The sequence below is a fragment of the Rhagoletis pomonella genome, unplaced genomic scaffold (assembly GCF_013731165.1).
Source record: "Rhagoletis pomonella isolate Grant_MI unplaced genomic scaffold, Rhpom_1.0 Rhpom_scaffold_00004, whole genome shotgun sequence".
Classification (NCBI taxonomy): domain Eukaryota; kingdom Metazoa; phylum Arthropoda; class Insecta; order Diptera; family Tephritidae; genus Rhagoletis; species Rhagoletis pomonella.
Window position 1 is genome coordinate 35,971,245 of NW_023458558.1, and position 25,060 is coordinate 35,996,304.

General features: G+C 36.1%; 1 protein-coding gene across 1 annotated transcript in view; it reads left to right on the forward strand.

Annotated features, from left to right (window-relative positions):
- Nucleotides 1-25,060, forward strand: part of LOC118737540 (protein alan shepard-like) — a 320,435-nt gene that overhangs the window by 289,549 nt on the left and 5,826 nt on the right. Inside the window, exons 7-9 of the mRNA XM_036468114.1 lie at nucleotides 16,141-16,330; nucleotides 16,651-17,046; nucleotides 20,249-20,405. Of these exons, the coding sequence (XP_036324007.1) occupies nucleotides 16,141-16,330; nucleotides 16,651-17,046; nucleotides 20,249-20,405 (743 nt within the window). The remainder of the gene's footprint in view (nucleotides 1-16,140; nucleotides 16,331-16,650; nucleotides 17,047-20,248; nucleotides 20,406-25,060) is intronic.

The following is a 25,060-nucleotide window of genomic DNA, read 5'->3' on the forward strand; positions in this document are numbered from 1 at the left end:
CTATCGTAAATTTTCATGAATGTCTTTCATGCAAAAACAAATAAAAGCAACAACAACACAGACGCATACTTATCGCAGTCGGCACTCTCAACGCTTTATTATATACTTCGTAAGTAACAAGAGCCCAGAGATCACCTTTGCCACGCATACCCCTGCTCTCTTGCCGACTACTCATCCACACAGCGCTTACAATGCGCGCACTCAAACAATCAAACGAGCGTGTAAGCGCTTAAGAAATTCCAATAAGCAGCACTCGTAACTAACTGCGCGTTCTTCACCTTCTGGCCAACCCCAATCTCGATTGCTGCCAGCACTTACCTGCTTTTATAATAACTTAATTAACCTGCGAAATATTTCAATGACAAATTTGCTCCGACAACTATTTGACTTTTTTGACTTCGTTTGACGCCAACGTCGGCAGCACTCCAATAGAGCAGCGGCATTTTCTCTTACATACATATGTACTAGGGATGATTCAAATGTCATATTTGTCACATTCGCGAATGCGAATTTTCGGAATGCGAATGTGCGAATGCGAATGCGAATGTTAGGAATAACTTAAAAAAAAAGCTATAATCAACTTAAGTGATCGTTTTTATTACTTAAAAATTTTGTAAATTATTAGCATATAACTATGTAATACTTCTCTATTGGCAGTATGCAGTCAGCAAACATTACAAAAGGTTTGCAATTCTAATACAAATGTGTGGATTTTTTTTTTAATTTTTGCATAAAGTTTAGAAGTTGGATTTATATAATTTTTTTAGATAGTGAGCTCTAATTTTATAAAAAAAAATTTGTGAAAAAATTTGAAAAACATTACCTGGCTAGTCAGTAAATTTGTACTCAGCGAAAAATGGAAATATATATTTGAATTAAACATTCCAAAATAATGAAGTGCTAATCATTTTACAAATTCTCAAAATGGTTTTTTAATTTCCAGGTAGCTTGAAAATAAAATTTTAATACTTCATCATAAAGTTTCAGATACGTTCCAAAAGTTCCAAAAGTAACATTTACATATCGATGGCTGAGTGGAAGATCGACCTATCTCGGCAGCCAGTTCGAAAACGCTCTATCTCAAAAAACTTTTCAAGAACGCCCTATTTCAGAATTCGTTTCAAAAATGCCCTATCTCAGCTGCCGATTCAAAAACGCCCTATATCAGCATATTTTCAATACATTTTGAAGTGAGATAGGGCGTTTTTGAACCGAATTTTGAGATAGAGTGTTTTTCAATTAAATTCTGAAATAGGGCGTTCTTGAAAAGTTTTTTGAGATAGAGCGTTTTCGAACTGGCTGCTGAGATAGGTCGATCTTCCACTCAGCCATCGATATGCAAATACATGTCGTGTAAGAGCGCTGTAAGCACCCAACCGCATATTTTAAAGGTTGTTCCAATTTAACGCTTAGTTTTTTTTTACAGGCAAAACAACCCTTGGACGCATGTTGTTGAAAATATAGATATGTAGATCTCAAATGTGTTCGCATTCTTTGTTAACGTTTGCCTCTTTTTCTGATGTTCTGTGAAATATTTCAGTGCTATTCATATTTTACGTAGTTTTATTAGTAAATGGTGATTTTTTAAGAGCTTGATAACTTTTTTTTAAAAAAAAACGCATAAAATTTGCAAAATCTCATCGGTTCTTTATTTGAAACGTTAGATTGGTCCATGACATTTACTTTTTGAAGATAATTTCATTTAAATGTTGACCGCGGCTGCGTCTTAGGTGGTCCATTCGGAAAGTCCAATTTTGGGCAACTTTTTCGAGCATTTCGGCCGGAATAGCCCGAATTTCTTCGGAAATGTTGTCTTCCAAAGCTGGAATAGTTGCTGGCTTATTTCTGTAGACTTTAGACTTGACGTAGCCCCACAAAAAATAGTCTAAAGGCGTCAAATCGCATGATCTTGGTGGCCAACTTACCGGTCCATTTCTTGAGATGAATTGTTCTCCGAAGTTTTCCCTCAAAATGGCCATAGAATCGCGAGCTGTGTGGCATGTAGCGCCATCTTGTTGAAACCACATGTCAACCAAGTTCAGTTCTTCCATTTTTGGCAACAAAAAGTTTGTTAGCATCGAACGATAGCGATCGCCATTCACCGTAACGTTGCGTCCAACAGCATCTTTGAAAAAATACGGTCCAATGATTCCACCAGCGTACAAACCACACCAAACAGTGCATTTTTCGGGATGCATGGGCAGTTCTTGAACGGCTTCTGGTTGCTCTTCACTCCAAATGCGGCAATTTTGCTTATTTACGAAGCCATTCAACCAGAAATGAGCCTCATCGCTGAACAAAATTTGTCGATAAAAAGGCGGATTTTCTGCCAACTTTTCTAGGGCCCATTCACTGAAAATTCGACGTTGTGGCAGATCGTTCGGCTTCAGTTCTTGCACGAGCTGTATTTTATACGGTTTTACACCAAGATCTTTGCGTAAAATCTTCCATGTGGTCGAATAACACAAACCCAATTGCTGCGAACGGCGACGAATCGACATTTCACGGTCTTCAGCAACACTCTCAGAAACAGACGCAATATTCTCTTCTGTACGCACTGTACGCATTCGTGTGGTTGGTTTAATGTCCAATAAAGTAAACTGAGTGCGAAACTTGGTCACAATCGCATTAATTGTTTGCTCACTTGGTCGATTATGTAGACCATAAATCGGACGCGCGAAACACATTTCGAACCGAACACTGATTTTGGTAATAAAATTCAATGATTTGCAAGCGTTGCTCGTTAGTAAGTCTATTCATGATGAAATTTCAAAGCATACTGAGCATCTTTCTCTTTGACACCATGTCTGAAATCCCACGTGATCTGTCAAATACTAATGCATGAAAATCCTAACCTCAAAAAAATCACCCTGTAGTTATAAATTTTAGTTAATTTTTAACTTTATTCGTCGAAAGTGAGCAATTGTTCAGTGCAACTGGCCTTATATACGAGCCTCTAAGAAAGCGCCTTATGGGAGAAAAGGCAGCAAAATTATTTTTCCTGAAATGAACATAGTTTTTCCGAAGAAAAAAACACGTATTAATGAAAATTCTATTCGTCTGATGGATTCTACCTCATGTCGATGAGTTCATTAGAAATGAGTGAAACATTTTTTCCCACCCCCAATCTTGGAATTTATTTAAAAACAAAGTAATTTCATGAAAAAATCAACATTAAAAAATCAATATACGAGATTCATCAGTGGTTTTTTTTCTGCGGAAAAACTAAGTCCAAATTCTATAAAAAAAAAATTGAAATTTGCCATTTTTTGATACTGCAACAGCTTGTTTCCTAAAAACTGGAAAAACTTTATAAATGCAATTCAAATCAGCATCGAAAAATCTATAAGGTGAGGTTGGCCCTGTTTTTGAGATGAAATTGAAATTTTGTTGAACCGTGTAATTTATAAAACGGCGACTTAAGTTGATTATAGCTTTTTTGTGTTATTTCTAACATTCGCATTCGCTAATGTGCAAAATATGACATTCGAAAAGTCTCTAATATGTATGTATATATGTAAGTATATTCAAGTTTCTGCTTGGAGGTCTTCTGCTTGTTAGTTGCCAGTTGAGTTGGCGGCAGTTTAGTTTGCTCAGTGGCACACGAAAATTTTCTGCCATTCAGTATAATAAATCAAACTTTTCGCAAGGTTGCGCACAATTAGGTTCACAATTTTTGAGTGCATGGCATAATAATAGGCGCAACAACAACATGTCTTATATTAAATGAGTACAGGCAGGTACTTATATTAAGAAACAAAAGCTAAAAGTTCCATTACTACTCGTGACCGTCGTCGGTCATAGATGCTTCATTACAAAAGTGCGTCGACTTTAAACGGCACTCAAAGTGGCTGCTAACTTTCCGCACGCACACGCACCCACACACAGGACATTGTATGTATGTTATGTATGGGCGTGTGTCAGTTTTCTTCTTTGCGTGTTTTCCGTGTTGTTCTGACGTTGAACTAAATATTTAAGTTGCTTGTGTAAAAACTTTTCAATTTTGTATAGATTTTTTTCTTGCCATATTTTATGTCATTGTAATGCCATTGCTTTTTAATCAGTCTCATCTAAATGCGGTTAGGAATTGGTTTTTCTGAGCTGTGTTGACTTTGCGGGATAATTGTTAACAGGAAGATGAGTTCGAAGACATTTGGAAGAAATTAAGTAGCACTGAGTGTGATTTGAGATATTTAAGGGCCTTAACTCGTTTAAAATGATAAGTTTAACAAAATGTTTACAGCCACAGAAATCAGTTTCAGATGGGAACTTCTCTAGGAATCAGGTCATGGTAAATTATTTCACTGCCTAGAACGTGCAGGAACGGGATTTGAGTACAAATATTTCAGGGAATAACTGCATCCCTAGAGTGCTCGCTTCCTTGCTCCATTGTTATATTTGTCCTCACAAATGTTTATAAAACTACCACCTTGCCTTTTTAAAGACACCCAGCAAGTCCTTTTTCACCTTCTCGAAGCCAAGGTAGGTTCTTCTGCATCTAGTCCTTCCGCTGGGTTCATGGTCGCTGGGTGCATGGTCGCTGAGTCAAAGGACTCGTAAGATTTGCTTGTATATAAATGATTTCACGCAACCTCAGAAAAAATTATATAGAGGTGTGAAATCGCATAAACTTGGTAGCTAATTGACCGACCAATTATCGAAAGAACATGTTCTTCTTCTTGTTTGGCTCGGTCTACAAAGCTGGAATGCTATCGATGGCCATCGAACACATCGATGCTTTTTTAGCACTATCGATAGGTTTCACTAATACATACATTATTCAGTAGGAGTAAAAGCCGGCGGTACATGCATTATCCTGTGAGTCGGGAAGGACATTTAGCAAAGCAGGGCAAATAATTTCAGAGCGCAGATGCTGCTTAAAGCTAAAAATATTTCACCAATTTGTTTTTAATAATGGTTGTTATGTTTAATTTTTGGATTGTTTTAATCAAAACTATCAATAGTGTCTACATTTTCGAGAGTATCGATACTATCGATTTAAAGTTGATATTTCTACAAAAAGTTCACATATTTTTTTCATTCGTAGTCCGTATTCTTGTAGTTCGAATTGGAATAAGTCTGCGAGTGATAAAGGTACTTCAAAAAAGAGAATGTATGTATGAATAACGAAGGTAAGGTAATATGTGTGTGATTAAGAAACAAGAAAAGTACCATATAGTATGCTAAATGAAATAAAATTAGTTTTCGAAAAAAATGTTCAATTTACAGTTTTTGGGCTGGAAATAATGTTGCACTTTCTTGTACTTTTTGAATAATCGGTTTTTTTCTTAGGAAACTTCTACAGGTATTTTGCCGTGCTTTTCGATATTTGATTAGCTAAGATTAAAACAAAACACCGGTTTAAACTTTTTGTTGCAAAATATCATTAAAGGGGAGCTTCCAGAAGACGGACCTACTTAAAGGAAAGAGCAAGAATGCAATGATATGCACGAGCATAGGTGAAACATGCAATTTTTGAGTTTTTGTTCAAACTTGTACGTTTCATTATACTTTTTTTTTAATTTAATGACTAACCTCATTATTAGTAGTAATGGGTTTACACTTAGGTATTTACCGAACGCTGGTTATTTACCCATTAATACCCATTTTCGTAACTAATTTAGGGTAGATACTCACTGAATAAAATTTGCATCTAAAACTCTAAAATTTTCATGAAACTTATGTTAAAGGGTGCGATCATACAAACAGCCGAGTGGCGCCGAGTAAAGCCAGGCGGAACAAAGCAAAGCAGCTGGTGTTCACACTGCACGAAGCGAAGCGGAGCATTTCTCACAGACACTGCTGCAAAGATACCACAAAACTTACCGTCAATGAAAAGCGGCAAAAATATTTGCTCAATTTTATTCAAAAGATTCGTTGTAAAATTCGTTTCTATTTGAATATTTTGATATCTTGTCTGCAGCAGCGTTATGAAAATAAAATAATAAAATTCAAAATCAAAAACTGCTTTGCTTTCAGCTCCAAAATGAAATGAAATGAAAACGCTAATGAAAAAGCTTGTCGTATGGACACTTTCATATAGCTACGGCCAAGGCGAATTCGTATAAGGAGGTATCGATTCAACAAACACAACAACAATTACTTGTATTTTGTTTTTGCTCTTAGCTGGTGATTGTCAAATTTCAGCTATTCTTCTCCGAATGAAAAAGGGCTATAGAAAATGCAAACACTCTCACGTTTTCACTCACTCACTAGCAAAATATAAAATTTTGACAAGCAAACGCTACACACAGCTGATTAAACAACACCACCTTATATAAATTCGCCTTGGCTACGGCAATTTGAAAGCTTCACTCATCTCGGCTCGGCTTGTCTCAGCTCGGCTCCGCTTTCTATTGAACGTACTCTATTTAAGTAGACGAGGCAGAATAGTCGTTATATTTGGAAAATATAGCCAGAAGATATCAAAAGTAAAATTGAACCTGAGTTATTTACAACTTCGATGTTGAATGATGCCGAAGAAACATAGCTTACAACAATATTTGATACCCGTTTCAAAAAAACCATAAAACCGATACATTAAGCTGCAAATTTGTTAGACAAGGAAGTAAGCTTGATTTGTCTGTAGAGAAAGACTGATTAGAATTCGTTCAAGCGATGACGCAGACACTGAACATTAACGTAATGCCAGATTTTGCCAAATATCTTGGATATATCTCCAGTACCGTGGTGGAAAGGAATTTGTGGTAGCACTCAATTAAATAATTTAGTTGACAGAATCCTGACATGTCCATGCGCTTCCGCTATTTAGGAGCTTCATTCACTCAAAAAACAAAGCAACCGATTGTCAACAGAAAGAGCAGGAAAAATAACGAATACATATATTATGCAACTGAAATTTGTTTTATTAAAATAGTTTACCATTTCTGCAGAAAGCACGCAGTCAGCTCAGTTCGAAAATGAACTTCGTAGTTCACCAGAAGGAGCTGAGGATGCCAAACTTTCCACTTCGACAGTAATCGTAACCCTACTTGTTTTTTGTTCCGAATCCGATAACCCCAAATTGGACCCGCATTTTGAATTTAAAAAATCTGACATCGCCACCTCGAAAACCCCAGTTACAGCTTTTGGTGTAAGGGCAACACTTTTTTTTAATTTAAAAAATCTGACGTCATATTCGATATCCAAACACCAAGTTTCAAATCAATTTGTTTACTTCTGGACTTTTGGCCTGCAAATAGTAGGCGCCAGATCATAGTGCTGTGGGTAAAACATGTTTCCACTCAAAATCCAATCAATTGGTGATAATGGCTCTATGAAGATCGCCTCTGACGGTAACTTTTTGGTGGTTTGAATTTTTAAAAAAGTAAAGACCAACGATTTCAATGGCACATAACGCACGCCAAAGAATAAATTTCTTGTGAATTTATCTTCATAGAAAATTTGGAAAATTTGCTAACTGACATATCCATTGAGCCAAAAATGTGCCTCTTCTCTGAACAGAATGTTGCTATATAACACTTTCGTATAATTTTCCAGCATTTTTCTGGCGTTAGTCTATTCATGATAAAAATCCAAACTGAGCACAATTTATAATGACGTTGCCAAATCTGGACAATTTGTGGTCACTTAATGGTTAGTGAACAAGTAATTTTTAGCAAAAAAAAAACCGACTTCAACTCTCATATAAAAAAATATATATAAATATATATATCTCATGATCCGCTGATCGGATCTTAACCAGATTAGTATGACCACCTCTGAGACACTACGTTTCCGATGCAGAAAGAATTATCGAAATCAGTTGACGTGGTCCAAAGTTATGCGGTAACATACATAAAAAAAAAAAAAAAAAATATATATATTCCGACGAACTGATAACCTCCTCCTTTTTTGGAAGTCGGTTAAAAAATAAAGAAATCCTTGATTTGCAAATAATTCATACATCCGATGCTTGGGTGTCGATAAATTTTGATTTGATAATAAAGAGACAATCGGCTTTAGTTTGCTGTAACTTTGGTCTCCTAAATTATATCAAGATTTTAATATGACTTAACTAACAATTTAAATAACATAAGCATTAAACTTCCTGAATATATCAGTTTATAAGTTAATATATCGAGCTACAAAATTATCGTGCATTACATTTATTTTCTTTTGCGATTTCAAAAACTCTATCAGCTTTTAAAATAAATGCAGTACTCGCTCCAAAGCACTCTATTTTATACATATGTACGAGTATATATGTATAGGAAGTACCTGCACACTAAGAGCATACCACGTACCAATGCATTTACAAATATTCATATTTAATTGGCTCTTCGTTCATAAGTCGTAAAGGAGTATTAAATGTAAGCAAAGCTAATGCAGCTGAGCAGAGATGAGCGCACCTGGCAAGCGAAGCGGGAGAAAAACGTCAACTAAATATTTCGATTTACGAGCATTGTCCGGCAATACAATACGACAGCAAGAGCCAAGCAAATATTGCAACAAATACACATTGCGCCAATTGTGCAAAGTGCAGAGTGAGTGAGGGAGTGAGTGAGTACACTTAACTGCAACACCGCCAACTGCAAGCTTATGCATAGCTACGGTGACCATCCGTTCTGTATTATACGGGACAGTCCTCTTTTTTGACCCATTGTCCAGGTAATTTATTTATTTTATGCGGGACGCCAAATGTTCTGTATTTCTTTGAATGTCCTGTATTTGTTCCGCATTCGGTGTTCCGACGCTTTAATAGCTCGTTAAAATGTCATGCCTTTAAGTGATGTTGTTCATATACCAATATCGTAATTTTCTTTATAAACAGTTATAATTTTCTCATCTGAATGCCTGTGACTCGAATCGAGGAATACATACAGTGGCCAAAATAGAAATTAGTACTCGACATTATTTAATGTTTATTGTTTATTTTATGAAAGTAATGCTCTTTTCCTAACGTAAACCATATAATATCAAATTTCCAACTTTGTGCAAAAAACTATAAAAATGAATTCTGCAATGTTTCGCCAAAATTTCAAACTTTCTAATTAGAGTCTTTAGAAAAAATTGTTGTTTGAAGTTTTGTAACTCATTAAAATTGCGAGTGAAAATTGCTGGTCATTTGCATCTTCAAAAAAAAAAAAGGTCGAACATACTTACTTTGTATGGAAAAAATGCGTAACACCGTCAACAAAAAAAAAAAAATTGCCAAAAATTAGTGGTAAGCCTTACCGACTTAAAATTACATGTGTTATACCAAAATTTAAAGATTTTTTGAACAAATTTTACGGGGTAAAAATCTCGAGAAAATTATCCTACAAATTTGTGGTGTTACTATAAGGATACTGTTTCAGGGAAAACTGTGTGAAAAAAATTCCAAAATTTTGTTTGGTCCCGTATTTGGCTCTCATAAATATGGTCACCGTGTGCATAGCAGATGATACCAACAATAATAATACAGACTGTACATAGTACTCTAACAGCAGCATGAGCAATGCTAGTACGGAGGTTGACCTTCTGCAATCCCAGTTACGAGCACAGGAGCTGCATGATGCAACATAGTTGTAAGCATTAAAATGCTATTATTGAAAGGAAGTTGAATTGAATTTCCGTTCGAATTTATACCGGAAACTATCGTTGCAGCAGCAGGCAACCAACAGCCAGCAGTGAGCTAGGAGCAACTAAAAATAAATGGGGTAAAAGAAAACGCATATACTTACATACATACAGCATAAGAATTAACAAAACAAAAAAAATGATATCTGTTCCCTAGCTGGGGACTGCAACGAAAATTGAATTGCCAGTAAAAATGATGTTGCTTCTAAGTACTTTAATACAGCTGATATTGGATGTACCGTAGCTTACATTTATCGAATATTATTGGTATTGATGTGCTGCTACTTTTAGCACTGCTGCCTTACTGTCCCGTTGGCATTCACAATGATAATAATAATAATAATGACGCTGCTGATAAGCGATATGCAGCAAAAGTGGATAAGTTCGAAATTTATGCAACGGCAGCAGCGCTGTTGGTAGCTATAGCCTTGGGAATTTGCGAATAGCAACAACAATCGTAATGTACTACAACAGCAATAAAATGCGCTTGCCTCATGCCAACGTAAGTAAATTGCTTACCGGAAATAACTCTAAAAGTCACCATTAAATATTTACGAGTGTCCTCCTTACCCTACGTAAGTGGCACGCGTCGCATGTTGCTCAGCGTAAAATGGCGCCAAAATCAGCAGGGGCGTAATTCTATCAAAGTATGTATTTGTATGTGCATACATACATACATACATATGTATTAATACATACGCAATAACGCGTTTGCTATAGGTATTGGAGGCAACATTTCCTAATGGGGGTGAAATATAAATTCTTGCCACGCTAAAACTGAGATAATTGTACATGTTTATGTTCACTTAGATACGTGAATTTTTAACAGAAAACTTAAGTAATAAAAATAACTTTTCTGGTATAAAAAAAAAAACTTTTCTCAATAGTTAGTTATTTGCAATTAACGATTCCATCATATACATACAGTAAAGTACAGCAAAATTCAACATTTTCCTTAAATATGTCATTTTCACAAATTTCATGCATTGCTATGTCATGTTAACTCAATCTACATAGGTGCTATGCCATGTCATTCCATCAACACCAACAACAAAAATAACAGTCGTTGCTTGAGCTCATCTACTCTTTCTGCCAGAGTGCCAGGCCGTAGCAGGCTCGCTGCACTAAAGTCTGTACCAGGCCCGCGGGTATAAGTTAGTTGCTATATTGTGATTATTTGTATTTTGAAAATTTAATTACATGCAAATATGCAAAAGCACCAAAGGTGAGTAGCGTTTGCAGCCGAACAAGCGCAAAATATTGTGAACCTGTTTGGATTTTTCTATAAAAATCTAAAATTTTCTAAAAGTGTTGCCATCAAAGTGAGACAGAAAACAAAGTTACCAAGTGTAAATTAGGACACCATGTTGTCAGTGCGGCGGAAAATAAAAATAAAAATAACAAAAAACACCACATCAACAGCTCACAGCTAACAAAAAGTGTCGCAAATATTTTTAATTGTTCTTGTTGTTGTTGTGCGATGTTTTAGTTCAATTATGGTTTTTAGTATGCGGTGAGATGAAGGGCTTGCAGGTAATGGCGCAAATTATTATATGTACATATACACATATATATAAGTACTTATAAAGGTGGCAACTGCATCGCAATTAGTAAAAACAACAACAACATAAAAACAACAGTCAAGCCTTTCATTGCATACATCCTCTGTGCTTTGTGTCCATGCTCCCTCTACTCATGTGCGTATGTGTGTTAATGCATTTGTATTTAACTTTGCGCTACGACAATAGCGTCAAATAAATTTTAGCCTTGTTATGAAGGTATTTTTGTGAAAGCACAGGTATAATTGTTTTTATATTCTTTTTTGTTTTGCCTCTTTGCGCTACACCACGTACATTGGCACTTTACAACTATGAGCGCTTGTCAGGAGATTTCTATGTATGTATTTCCATATGTACGTTCATACATATATGTACATACATACTGGCAGGCATTAGCACATTGCCGCCAGGCTGATTTGGCTGGGGTTGGCGAGGAAATGAGTAATACGAAAAAATTCCTGTTGCATGCTTTGAAGTAATTCCACTCTTAGATATATGCTACCGTTTCTGTCAACATTGTTGTTGTTGTTGTTGTTGCTTTTGCTTTTATTTATGCATGCTTATGTTGTTGCTGCAATGTAATTATTGTACCAACATACCACTAGCGTTTGCCATAACAATGGAACCGGAGACGAAGCAAGGCTCTATGGCACGCTGATTGGGTATGCATGAAAGTTTAGCGAAAAATACAGGGGCGGTTCAATAAATTTATTGAAAACACTGGAAAATATATCTACATATGTACAAAAATAAAAAGAGGTTATAAATTTAAATTTCGAAGTCTTAAAATGGCATAAATGTGACTCATACTTTAAGGACTTACGGGTATTTCTACTCTACTCAGAAGAGTAACTTGGGAATCCGGTAGTAAGCTGTTGCCTACAAACCAACCAGACGATTCTTTCAGATCCCACCTAATTGTACATCAACAAACAACAGCTGCAGACCACAATAAATCTGTGGTAAAGGAGCCACACCTTGCGCACATCTGTCTCTTTATCTCACTAATGGACTAATGAAACAAACGACATTACTGGTGCCTCCTACATATATTTATACCATTTATTAATTATGCAATGTTTTCGCTCCAAGGGCTCCGTTCGTGTTGTGTGTTTCTTAGAGGTAGAAAATTATTATACAGGTGTCATTGAAAACTAGTTAATAATCATTGAAGTAGGCGCAGTCAGCCTTCCCATTGCCATCATGTCCCTCTTGCCCCAGTACCCATTCTAATAAAACTGTAATCTTGGTACCAATACCATTTATGATTTTGAGGCAACTAGCAACTAGCTGAGAACAACTTATTTTGTAGGACTTCAGGGCCAGTAGGGCTGCCTACTGTCCGACATAATGCGGCGGATATATTTATTTCGAAGTTGTGCCCCTTCTAAGACAATGGCCCTCATGCATAAAAAGGGAGCTTAAGCTCCGACTCGATTTTCAGTACAAATTCTTGAGTTTGAGATCACCTCATCAGTGCAAAAATGGAGTCCGAGCTTAAGCTCACTTTTTATGCATGAAGCCCATTGTCTGCCACAAATTTCTCTTGCATGAATCTCCGCCTGAAAGATGGTAGGCTAGCTACTACTGGTATATTTTTTATGAAGTTCGGCCCAAAAATGTTAGCTCCAGTTTTACCATTTTCAAGCTTAGATCCATCTATGTACCAAACCTCCTCACTAAGTTTGGTGTATCGGTTCTCTGTATTCCAGTGAACTCGATCTGCAATGTGTACCAAAAATCCCCTAGTGGTGTATAGGATTCTCATTGCCGGTGTGATCACCTCTTTTTTTATTGTAATAGTAAAGGAAGTATTCCAACCAAGGCGCTGAGTGCATCAGCCGGATAGGTCCTCATAGCTCACAGTAGTTCTCGTTGTTTATTTTTTTTCAAAGAAGTTTTGCTTGTTTATAAAAAGAAATATGTACATCTAACCATGTTATTTCCCTTTTCTGGCCTTAAAACCTTATCACTCCGTACAGTTGCAAAGCCGCCCCTGTCAGGCACCCATACATAAAAGCATAACAATACATACAAATGCACTTGCAAATGCCGTGTGCCCATCGTATATGTGTAACAGAATGTTTATAAGTACTACAAAAAAGTACAATACATACATTGAGCAATAAACACGCGATGTTGACATTATTTTTTTAAATAGTGCAAATTTTATTTTAACCTGAAAAGGCTAATTAGTCCGTTTCCGCGCCAGCAACTGAATGCACATTAACATGAATGTAAATACCCTGGTGTGTGTGTACTCGTATATAACTGTTAATTAGGGTGGTCCAAAACAAGTACAGTCGGAATTTTTATGCTCTCATCCCCAAGGATTGTTCTATTTCGAAAAAATATACCCCTATTTTTTAAATTTTAAATCAAAAACTATTTAGAGGTCGCTCAAAGTTTTCCATGTATTTTATATGGGGAAAACCCACTTTTTGTAGAAGTGGTATAGAACTCTTGAAAATCAATATTTTCGGGAAAAGACTTCCGACAACAATACCCAATTGTTTGTTTAACCAATTTTTAATTCTAAAGATTTCTTATTTATCCCTCCATTGCATTTTAAGGCACTTTCTGGGTATTTTGGCGGACCTATAAAATATAGTTACTATGGAAATTTTTTAAAATAAGTAATTGGATATTTTTATTGGGAATCTCCTGAAGAAAAACAAAGTTCTCCGATCGAATTTATTGCTTTCCAAGAATTCCTACCATTTCTACGAAAGGAGTTTTTTCCCCTTATAAAATACTTGGGAAACTTTGAGCGCTTTGAGCGACCTCTAAATAATTTATGATTTAAAAATAAAAAAAAAATTGGGTATAGTTTTTCCGTATAGAACAGAGGTGGGCAGCTTCGACAGAGAATTTTTGTAGTGTGCGTACAATTGATGTCACTGTGTGCGTGCGAAAGAGTCGTGCGGTTGAGTGAAGCTTTCGCTGCCTTCTAAAGCAGAGCGTGTATGTATACGCGAATATGCCCGCCGGGCAATCATAGAGCATTAAAATTTCGACTTTACTTGTTTTGGACCACCCTAATGAACAAAATTCCGACTTAAATTTTTCAAATGCATTTTTGGACCACTCTACTGTGCATTCTGTTATAGCAATGCATTTTTAATGTTTATTGAAGCTTTATAAAACTTCGAAAACAGGGGTATATTTAATTATGTTTTAAACTTTTATTAAGGACGGAATTGGATACTTTTTGTTGGAAGGTTTTTACTAGTACATTGACAAAATATTCAGCTAAAAATATTTATTTCAAGAAAAGACTTGGTAACTATAATGTAACTATACATATAAATCGTCTGTTGAGAGAATTATGTTCAGTTGATGTAACTACACTCTTTTCTCTTCTCTAACTTATACACACTGAAATATTAAACTATGTCAGATGAAGTAGTGTTAAGGTGTCTTTAGTTTGAAAACAAAGAACTGTTAAAAAAGTTAAATTGAAATTATTTAATAAGCTAAATTAAGTATAAAAATATTGGTATCAATGGAAATGGGCTTGCAAAGCTTTATTTCTGAACTTTATTTAGGGTGTTGCCACATATTTAAAAATCAAATTCAACTTAAATCATCAGTTAATTAAAATAGGTATAACAAAGTCCTACGAAAGATATTCAGAAGGTTCTAGCTCGAAACTACTTTTGAAGAGGCTTGCCACCTATTTAAAAATTGTATTAAATTAAAATATACGCCTGTTACTTGAAAATAAGGGTGTCAAGAAAGTTAAGAAGTCTTTAGCTCGAACATATAAGATGTTTATTACGTGTTTATAAAGAATTATTAAAAGATGAATATCAATCTAAATAGGTTTGAAAAGGTTTTATTTCTGAAATGTATTTATGAGGGATGCCACCTGTGTAACCGTAATTAAGGTTGTCACAGAAAAGATATTAAAAAAAGGTTTTATTTTGAAAATATTTTGAAAAGTGTTGCCACCTGTTTCAAATGTCGAACTTAGTTAATTTGCACACAGAGTATATTAAATGTTAAAATATTGGTATCAAATGAGGGGGTTACCTCTTATTTAAAAATTTAAAATTATTTAAAAAGTTATATGGGTATGAATAGGAATGGGTTTGAAAAGGCTTTATTTCTTAACTCTATTTAGGGGTTTGGCATATGGTTAAAACAACAAGTTCAACTTAATGCTAATAAAAATATGTATCAGAATGCCAGGCGATGAAAATCGAAGAAAGTTTTAGCTAGAAAATGCTTTCGAAGAAGCGTTCCACCTGCTTGAAAAGTTACATTCAAATTATTTAGTAGGTTAAATTAATTATTAAGAGGTGGCTATCAATTGTAATGCGGTTAAAAAGGTTTTATTTGAATCACTTACTTAAGAGTGTCGCCACGTATATGGAAAATCAAATTAAACCTGATTCAGCAGTTGATTGAAATATCTAACACATTGTTAGACGAAAGATACTTATTTAAAAAGATTTCAGTTTTGAAAATACTTTTGAAAAATATTTTGTGGAATTGTGTTAACTTATACTCCAGTTTTATGAAAAATTTAAATATCAGTGGGAATCGAAAGAGATTTATAAAAGCTTCAGTCTGAAAATATCTATGATTATGCTCGCCACCTTCTCGAAAAGTCATACCGATCTAACTAAGCATATATATTATACGATAATGCATCTTTTGTGAAGGTCAATGGATTTGCACTGTTCTTTCGAATGTCAAATATGAGAGGTCAAACCTGGCCCCGTGGATGTGTAATAAGGTGTTTTTTCAAGTTAGAACTTTTTATCGGTAAAGGGTGATTTGAAATTTTGTGATATTAAAAGCAGAGAGTATGTGAGTGAGAAAAATTGCACTCGCATCGCCCATAACTTTGACTAGCATTTGGAATAGTCTGTAGGTTTTTGAAATTCAATTATGGGCGTTTTAACGCCATGCGGGTTCACTAGTATTTACATATCATAGCTAACTTAAAAAATGTGTGCACACCAATCTGACATAACCTATACTTTATATATTTTGTTGTTTTTTTTTGCAGAAAATATCAAACCTTTGACATTCGACGAGGTCTACATTCAAAGCAGCCCCTCCAATTGCACTGTTTACGTTGGAGGTGTCAACAGCGCCTTAACTGCGCTCAGCGAGGAAGTCCTACAGAAGACCTTCACACCATACGGATCGATACAAGAGATACGCGTCTTTAAGGATAAGGGCTACGCATTTGTGCGGTTAGTATGAGCAACGCTACGGCACTTGGCTAAACATTAAAGCCTAACGACAAACAGAGCATACACTCACATTTATATATGTAATTACAATCTGTATACACTGCATAGCAGCATATGTATGTATGCCGTAAGTGTATCTACTATGCTTTGTCCACAGAACATGACTTCTAGGATTTTCTCTCCTTTTCCAGCCAAACCCATTAATTCATTATTTGCTTTTGTACTTTACTCTTACATGCGGCCGCCCGATGTTGTTTCTGCTGCTAATGCCGTGCTACCCTGACTACCTTCACCGTGTCCACTACTACGCCAACGCGTAGATTTTCGACCAAGGAAGCCGCCACACATGCCATTGTCGGCGTCCATAATACGGAAATCAATGCGCAGCCAGTTAAGTGTTCGTGGGGCAAGGAGAGCGGTGATCCAAATAATGCACAGACAATCGCTAGTCAAGCGCTTAATCCTGCTGCCGCTGCAGCAGCCGGTTTCCCGTACGGCGTTGGTGCGGCAGCAGCTGCTGCAGCCGCCTACGGGCAACAGCTGGCCGCCACCGGTTGCTGGTATTCACCAACGCCAACGTATTCCACTTCATCGACCACAGCGGCTGTAACACCGGCTGCTGCCGCATCTGCTGCAGCGGTGCAGAATCAATTCTTGCAAGGTATTCAGGGATATCACTTCGGACAGTATGGTGGCTATCAGCAAGGATATATGGGGTAAGTACGCGTGCAGGCACAAACATTTGAGCACATATATGTATATGCATGTATATGGGTATACGCGTTGCCATACATATGTACATATGTAGAATTGAGCGAGTGAGCGTCGCTGTTAATATAATTGAAGGCGATAATCGTCGAATGTAATGTGACATGGGCTTTACATACATAACATGAGTTTAGGTGGGGTAGATGTGTGCATCTGGTGTACGCGACAAAGTAGGCGCAGTGCCGATGCATACCTATCAATCGATAATTCATTTTGAATTAATAGCGAGCGGTGCTTTCACGTCTATGTGCGTCTGGCCTTGCGATAAGCCACAAATGGTACGCAACGCGCCACAATGTATACAACAAAAATTTGCAATTAACTCAAAATCGCTTGCCAGCGCAATGCCGCAGCACTCTTTATTTGCAAGTCTGTAAATTTTGCATTTTAAATACGTGGAATACAATAACAACTATCAATTGGCGCCTATCAATGGAATACCATTTCATGAACATCACAACAATCGGGATTTTGTGCGCTTGTAGGGACACCCAAGCAGAGGGTCGATTGCTACAAATACATATGCACGTATAGCAACAATTTCATCGACATATAGCCAATTATCTCGAGACTAAAATGCGCGCCAATTGCTTGCATACAAGGAGTACAACCGTTAAAATAAAAGCCCACCAACACATTCGCAACGAAAATCAGCGCTGAAGCGCAGCTTCGCATCGCCCTGGTAAATTCTACACTTGATAACGTGAGCATTATGGAAATATTGAATTGCAACATAGCGGAGAGGTGAACGGCGTTGAATGATGACGAAGTGACGGTTGACTGAATTCATTTGCTAATTGCAAAAGTTATGCGCAGCCAATGCTATCCGATTTCTGTCAACCTACAACCTCATCGATAGTCGTTCATCTCTTGTATTTGTTTTAGAATTCGCTGTCACTGGCTTACCGCATACGCGCGTTTGTTCGTACGCTAGTTGGTCATAAATATTTGTATTTGGTCGACTTGGCATTCGTATATCTAACAGGTCTACTAGTTGGAGGAAAAATATTTTTTTTTATCAGCTCAGAGTATCCTGGTCGGTTCATTTGCAATTTGATTCGAAAGTATTTGCGTCCGAAAGGGGATTTTCCATACTACCTGTTCCGAAACCGAACTAAAATATTCCGTTTTCAGATTCCCATATTCGGTTTACTGATCAACTAAGTAATCCGAATTCGATTGCCAAATTTGCTCGAAAATCGAAAAGTGATTCGGAACCCATTACGGCGTAGCTCAACCAATTACCTCAGACAAATTAGTTTATTTCTACTACTTCAGATTGTTGTATAATCACCGAGCCGCCTCATTGAGATAAACCAAATCTACAAATACAAATGTTTGCAATAGTTCAATATTAGGTGTAAAATCATCTAACTGTGGGCAATTAACTATTAGAGCATGAACTGTCATCTGAAAGGAAATATACTGACTTTGTACCGCTTTAAACCAAATGCATTCTAAAGTATTTGAAATCAAATGCAGAGTCGGAAAATCGACGTGCTGCTTGCACATAAATAATTCCAACTTTTCTAATTTAATTCAAGTTAGTTTTTTTACATATATACATATATATATATATTGTTTGTATCCATTAGTGACTACGGTTTATAATATTGTGTTTGCTTAATAGGCCGCCCATATCTGGAAGTTTTCGTCGTTTTTTCGGATTCTCTTTGTTTGCCGGTTGATACAGCTGGCGCTGTTGCAAAGGGTGATTCGGTTGCCACGTTTATTGAAACGGATGGTGCTACTATTGGGGATGCTTTGGTCTGCTGTGACGACGAAGAACTGTCCATGTTGAGGTTTGAAGCAGATCCGGGATTTATCACTAATGTTCGCTCCATTTGAATTGTAGATTTTGTCGGATGAATGGTAGTCGGAATGGTGGTCGGATGATGTGGTAGTGTTGCGCCTTAGAACTTTGCCATCGTCTGTCCTGATCATTACTGATCGTGGAGCACTAGGTGTTTTTTCAACTGTGCGCGCTATCCAGTCCAGTTCAGACCTCGTTGTATTCTCACTATATCACACAATAGACCTAAGGTCGTTGTGCATGGCCTCTAACAATCTAATCACTATATCACCCGGAGGGTACGATTTTGTATTGTGGAACTTAACGCTGCTATGACCGCGTATGTCAGTGGCGGTTCCAGCTGGGGGGTTTTGAGGGTTAAACTACGTGGCAGACTAAATCGGACTCGATTTGTGCTATAAAGAAAACTATCATTTCCACTCTCAATAATTATTATTATATAATAATTATAATTGAAATAGTATCTTTAGCATATCCAATCAGCTGATGAATATCGTTCACTTGTGGTGGCTGTATTTGCAAGACAGCACGCTATGCGCTGGTGTTCGTTCAGTCATCCTCTAATTTCGTTTAGGTATCGATATTACTAAGCCAACGCCTCTGCTCAGTCATACAAAGCAGCAGTATTGATTAGTATGAAAGAATTGATGTTCAACCAATGCCAATCCCTTATGCAGATGTGCATATGTAATTATTACACTGTGCAAGTCACAAATGTAAAGCTACGTGAAATCTGCATCTGCCCGCATACATAGATTTTATTGTTTTTGTATGCAATTATTGTGGTTGTAGCACTTTCTGATACTTTGGTTAATTGCATCAGTTTGTATTTACAGTAACAACATCTCATGCCGCTGACGATGAAGTCAACAAAGCCTTTGCCAGGTGCCGAAAAATTTAAATAAATTCGTCAGAATATTTGTGCGTTATGTGCTTTGTTGCGCTTAAATTTTTTATTATTTTTTTTTTGTTTTTAATAAAAGTAATTACAACGGCCGCTGTCGCTGAGTGACTAGAGCTGTGTACTTTTACTACGCAGGACCTGGATTCGATCGCTAGGCCGAGCCAGCGGTCGTACCTCGGCAGCAATGGCCAACATCCGAGTGTATTTCCATTTGCCTTTCGAAGGTAGCATTAAACTTTAGGTTGCTCATTTATAAAGAAACATCAAGGTGTACACCACAATGTGGAGGCGAAGATCCTCGAAACACTTAGCAAAAGAGTGTGCAAGAAATATTATTATTATTATTACCTAAATATATGTATGTTCCAGTTAAACAAAGATTTAAACGTATTTAAATTTATTTTATTATTTGATTTTCTCTGAATCTTCACAGCATGGGCGTTCAAATACCCGCCACTTGGCAAGGAGTTGCTACCCAAGCGCAAATCTCACCCGCTCAACAGTTGGCGACGGGTGTGCCTGGTGCTGCCATACCGCAAGCAGCTGGCGTTGTGGCCTACCCGATTCAGCAATTTCAAGTGAGCCCACAGGTAGGTGTCAATTGATGCTATTAGAGTAATAGCAGAAGCAAGCATAAACTCTTTTTTTTTTCTTGGTTGTGTTGATGCTAGTAATTATCGCAGTTGCCAATTGAAATTGTGAGATTGAATGCATTTTTATATTTTTTCATTGCACACATTTTTTACATTCGCATACTTTTCTGAAAGTTTTATCTTTACTAAACCAGCATGAACAACTTTGTAATATATTAATATCTATGTAGTTGTGCTTTCTTCTTTGAGTAACCTATGTATATGTTTGTCTACTTCATTTGGATTTGCTACATATAATCACCACGGTACAGTTTTAGCACGTTGGTAGTTTGTACTGCTGAATGAACCAAGTAGATTCGTTTTCTATATTACTCATCTTATTACAAATTTTTAAATGCAGTGGTTTTCCTTATTATATTAAACGTTTTGGACAGATTTGTTTATTTTTTAACTCGCGGCAGCATATTAAAAAAAATTGTACTTATTCTTTCGCAAATAATTTTTTTTATTATAGGGAACAGGTAAAAAAAATTGTATAGCAGTTTTTTGAGAGGCATTTCCTAGAAGGATAGCTGTCAATCAGTTGTCAAGTTACTTGAACACATGTGCTCTGTCCATCCATATGAGCAGGCAAATTCTTTCCGACTATATGATTCCTACGTCAATATCAATCGTCTAAGGACTAAATGGTTCTTATCACTTTATTGGGACGAACTTTTCGTGGCCGAATCATATCAAGAAATGGAGTTGGTAAACTAGATCATGTGTTTTGAATCCGTTAGATTACTTTTTGTGGGGTTACGTCAAGTTAATGGTCTACGCCGATAAACTAGTCACGAGCGACAAGTTGGAAACCAGCATACACCCGTTCTTGGCGAGATAAGGCCGGCTATGCGGAGCAAATTGGTGCAATGTTGGACCGGCAGGATGGTCTTCATAAGGCGCAATTGTGGTTGCCGTAATTGCATTCAAACACTAAATACTATAAAATTGGCGAATAAAAATGAAATAAAATGAATGAAAAATGTGTATATTGATACATGAGTGAAAGATCGACCTATCTCGGCAACCAGTTCGAAAAACGTTATCTCAGAAAACTTTTCAAGAACGCCAAGCCTCAGAATTTTATTGAAAAACACCATATCTCAGAATTCGATTCAAAAGTGCCTTGCAACAGCTGAAAATACATTGAAAATGTGTTGAGATAGGGCGTTTTTGAATCGGTAGCTGAGATGGCGCATTCTTTAACCAAATTCTGAAATAGGGTGTCCTTCAATAAAATTCTTAAGTAGGAAGTTCTTGAAAAGTTTTCTGAGATAGGCACGTGTGTTGTCACCACAGAATAAATTCCATCAATTGGGCTACAAATTCTCATCCACCATATGCACCAAATTTATCCCTCAGTGAGTAATTCCTGTTACAAAGCCCAAAGAAATGTCTGGGTGGTAAGATATTTGGGTCGAATGAAGGGGCTATCTATCACTGAAACAAAGGCTAATTTTGAGGTCCTAGAAAAAACCTATTATTTGCAGAAAATTACTGATCAGAAAAACGCTAGACTAAATGCAACGAGCTAAAACGAGACTGTGTTCAGAAATAAAGCGTTTTTTTTTGTTAACACAAACTGCCGTAAGTTAGATGCTTCTTAATATACCTATTGAGTTTAACACGAATTTGCCTAAAAACTGTTTTTCAGTTAGTGTTTGTAGGAAGTGCGTAGATAAAAGCCATCCAAATTGCTGGCTCTCTTTCTTTTACAGGCCCTTGCCAGGCCTGAGTAGTAGAGTTTTTCCGACTATCTATGCGCGTAGAGTATTTTGAGTAGAGTTTGCTAAAATTAATAAGCTTTCATGAGGGTTCGAAAGAGTGAAAATTTTCACATTTTCTACGAAACTTATTTTCGCAATTTGGCGAACTCCAAATTCATTTGAGACCCATGCTTTCTTCGGAAAATTTACTTAGATCTACATATAGAATCCTCCGAGCATAGTCGAAAAGAATTCACCCGTCCTAATGAGTATTTTCTTCTAGGTATCAAAAGTTTATCAATGCTAGTTAAGAAATAAAGCTGACTTTATCTAATGTTACTGTCAGTTTTCTTCATGTTGGACCACTTTATATTGTATGTACCTCTTCATTCAGGCTACTTACAAATAATAACGTTAGAATCATTATCATTTTCAATTTTAAAAGGCTTTCGCGCTATAAATATCTATTTATGGTTTCCATGGTTAAAACAGTTTTCCTGCATTCATCATTTATAAAAAAAGTTTACACACAATTTTCTTTCTCTTTTAATTGCATACTGAATGTTTTTGAAAATGCACTTAATACGGCTGGCGTTTTTTTCCATACTCTATATATAATTTAATATTAACTAATATCAATTTTAATACTTTATATCCATTTTTTATGCTACCATTTGCAACAAATTTTTCATAACAATTTTACTAAAACTTTTTTTCTACTACTTTTTTCCAATTTTTACTAACACCTCATATTATTTTTTAAGGTTTATCCTTTACTTTTGCAGGCACAGTAAACCCACATTAAAAATAGCATAAAACCATTATGAAATAAGCTAAGCAAAATGTCAAAAAATAAGCATACATTAATAGATATACAATTGGAAACTATTTAGTGATAGTTTGGGAAAATGAATAAATGGAAATAAATGTGTAAATAATTTGAAACAAAGCACAGTAAAATTAGCAAGTTAGTGTACACAGAAGCAAAAGTAAAATGAACAATTTTCACTGGAAATCAAAAACGACGTTGTACTGTAGTAATTATAAAAAATATCGATTATTTTGCTGCAATAAAAGAAAGGCCAACAGTGGTAAAATGTAGTTGAGAAAGTATGAAAAAAAATATATTATGAGCATGCTTACAAATGTACATACATATGTATGCATAAACATACCTAAAATATACATACCTATATATGTAAGTCCATACATAAACACATATGCCAAAAATAGTGAAGGTCGACGAAGTAGTAGTTTCAAAATAGAACTACATATATTAAAAATTGCAAAAAAAAAAATTAATAAAAAACTCGAAAACTAAAAACAACAGTAAAGTATGTAGATGTAATGAAAAACTAGATTTGTGTACGTAATTAATATTAGCCGCACTTGATATAGACTAGAAGAACAGAGAAATCAGCACCCATTTGTCGACAACAAAACAGAAGAACCACGAAGCACAGTGCAGCTGTAAGGAAAAGAATGCAGTGAACAAAGCAAAAAAGCGATGAGTAAGATTACAGTGAGATGATATGGAGAAAGATTTTTAATAACCCAGCACATCGAAGCCAGTGAGAGCGCCTAAATGTAGTGTATTTACATATCTATTATAATGGATATAATGCAATGTATGTACTATTGAGAGGATAATATATGTATGTACTTGAAAGATAAAATTGTAAAACCGAACACATAAATAGCAGCCGAATACCTAAGACCCCATCACATTTTCTTACTTCGTCCGTCATATGCGTACATACATACATATGTTTATAAACTAACACTGAGCCTTACAAATAAACGATACAAATATGTAGCAAATATATCTACATATTTGACGCCAAAAAAAGCTGAATATAAGCTCTTTTTTAGGCACAGTAAAACTTTGTCATAAGTTATGTAGATGGGCCCACAGGCAAGCGCAGATATTTTGATATTGATTTAGTTAAATTTTCTTACAACTAAATCTATAAATTTATGCGAAACTCTTATATACCCTTCGTTTTTTTGCTGCACTGGAAAGTAATTTACTCGTAATATATTCTTTGACTCCCTTCCAAAAACGGGAAACACTCTATTTTGCACTTTCTTATGCCGCAAAGTATGAACGCAAATGTTAAATTACACACTACTAAATAAATACATACTGTCATTCAAAACTTTATAATCTAAAACGAGAATTGCACTAGTGCCTGTATTTGATAAAAAAAAGAAGAACTAGTCTTATACTTACTATTTTAAAACTACAAAGAACTTAACTCTTCAAAAGCAATAGTTAAAATAAATGTTAGAGCACGGAAAATAATCAAGCAGACGAAATTCCAGCACTAAAACGTAAAATCGCCACGACTTTAAAGAAATTAACAGAAAATAGTTTAAAACAAAATAGTAATATTTTGACACTTACACTCTTGCAAAGTGTTTGGCCGAGCTTCTCCACGAATTTGTTCTGTGCGTCTTGACCGCCTACACCGAATAGCGATTGTATTTTTTTTTTAGGATACCTCTTTTATGCAGTTTGACCCAATGGATCTATTTTGGCCTCTACTCATCACAACACCGCGTTTAGTCTTACAATCCGCATAATAAACTTCAGTTTCCCTGTGTCGTAGTTAACGGGCATCTTTTGGTTGTACCGTCATTAAGCTTCTAACCCAAAGTAGCTGAAAAATATTGTATATAGCGAAGGAACTCAGGCTTCTAATACAATAAACGACAAGAGACACGATTTAACTTCAAGGCATAAGAGAGCCTGGAGTGCTGCCTGACTGCCGCTAAAGTAGTCTCTAGGTAAGTGAATATCCGCACTCTTAACAATAAAGGAGACCGACGCTTGAAAAATGGAGGTTCCATATAGGAACGGCAGATCTCATCTTGAGGCCATAAATGCCTACTCCAAATTTT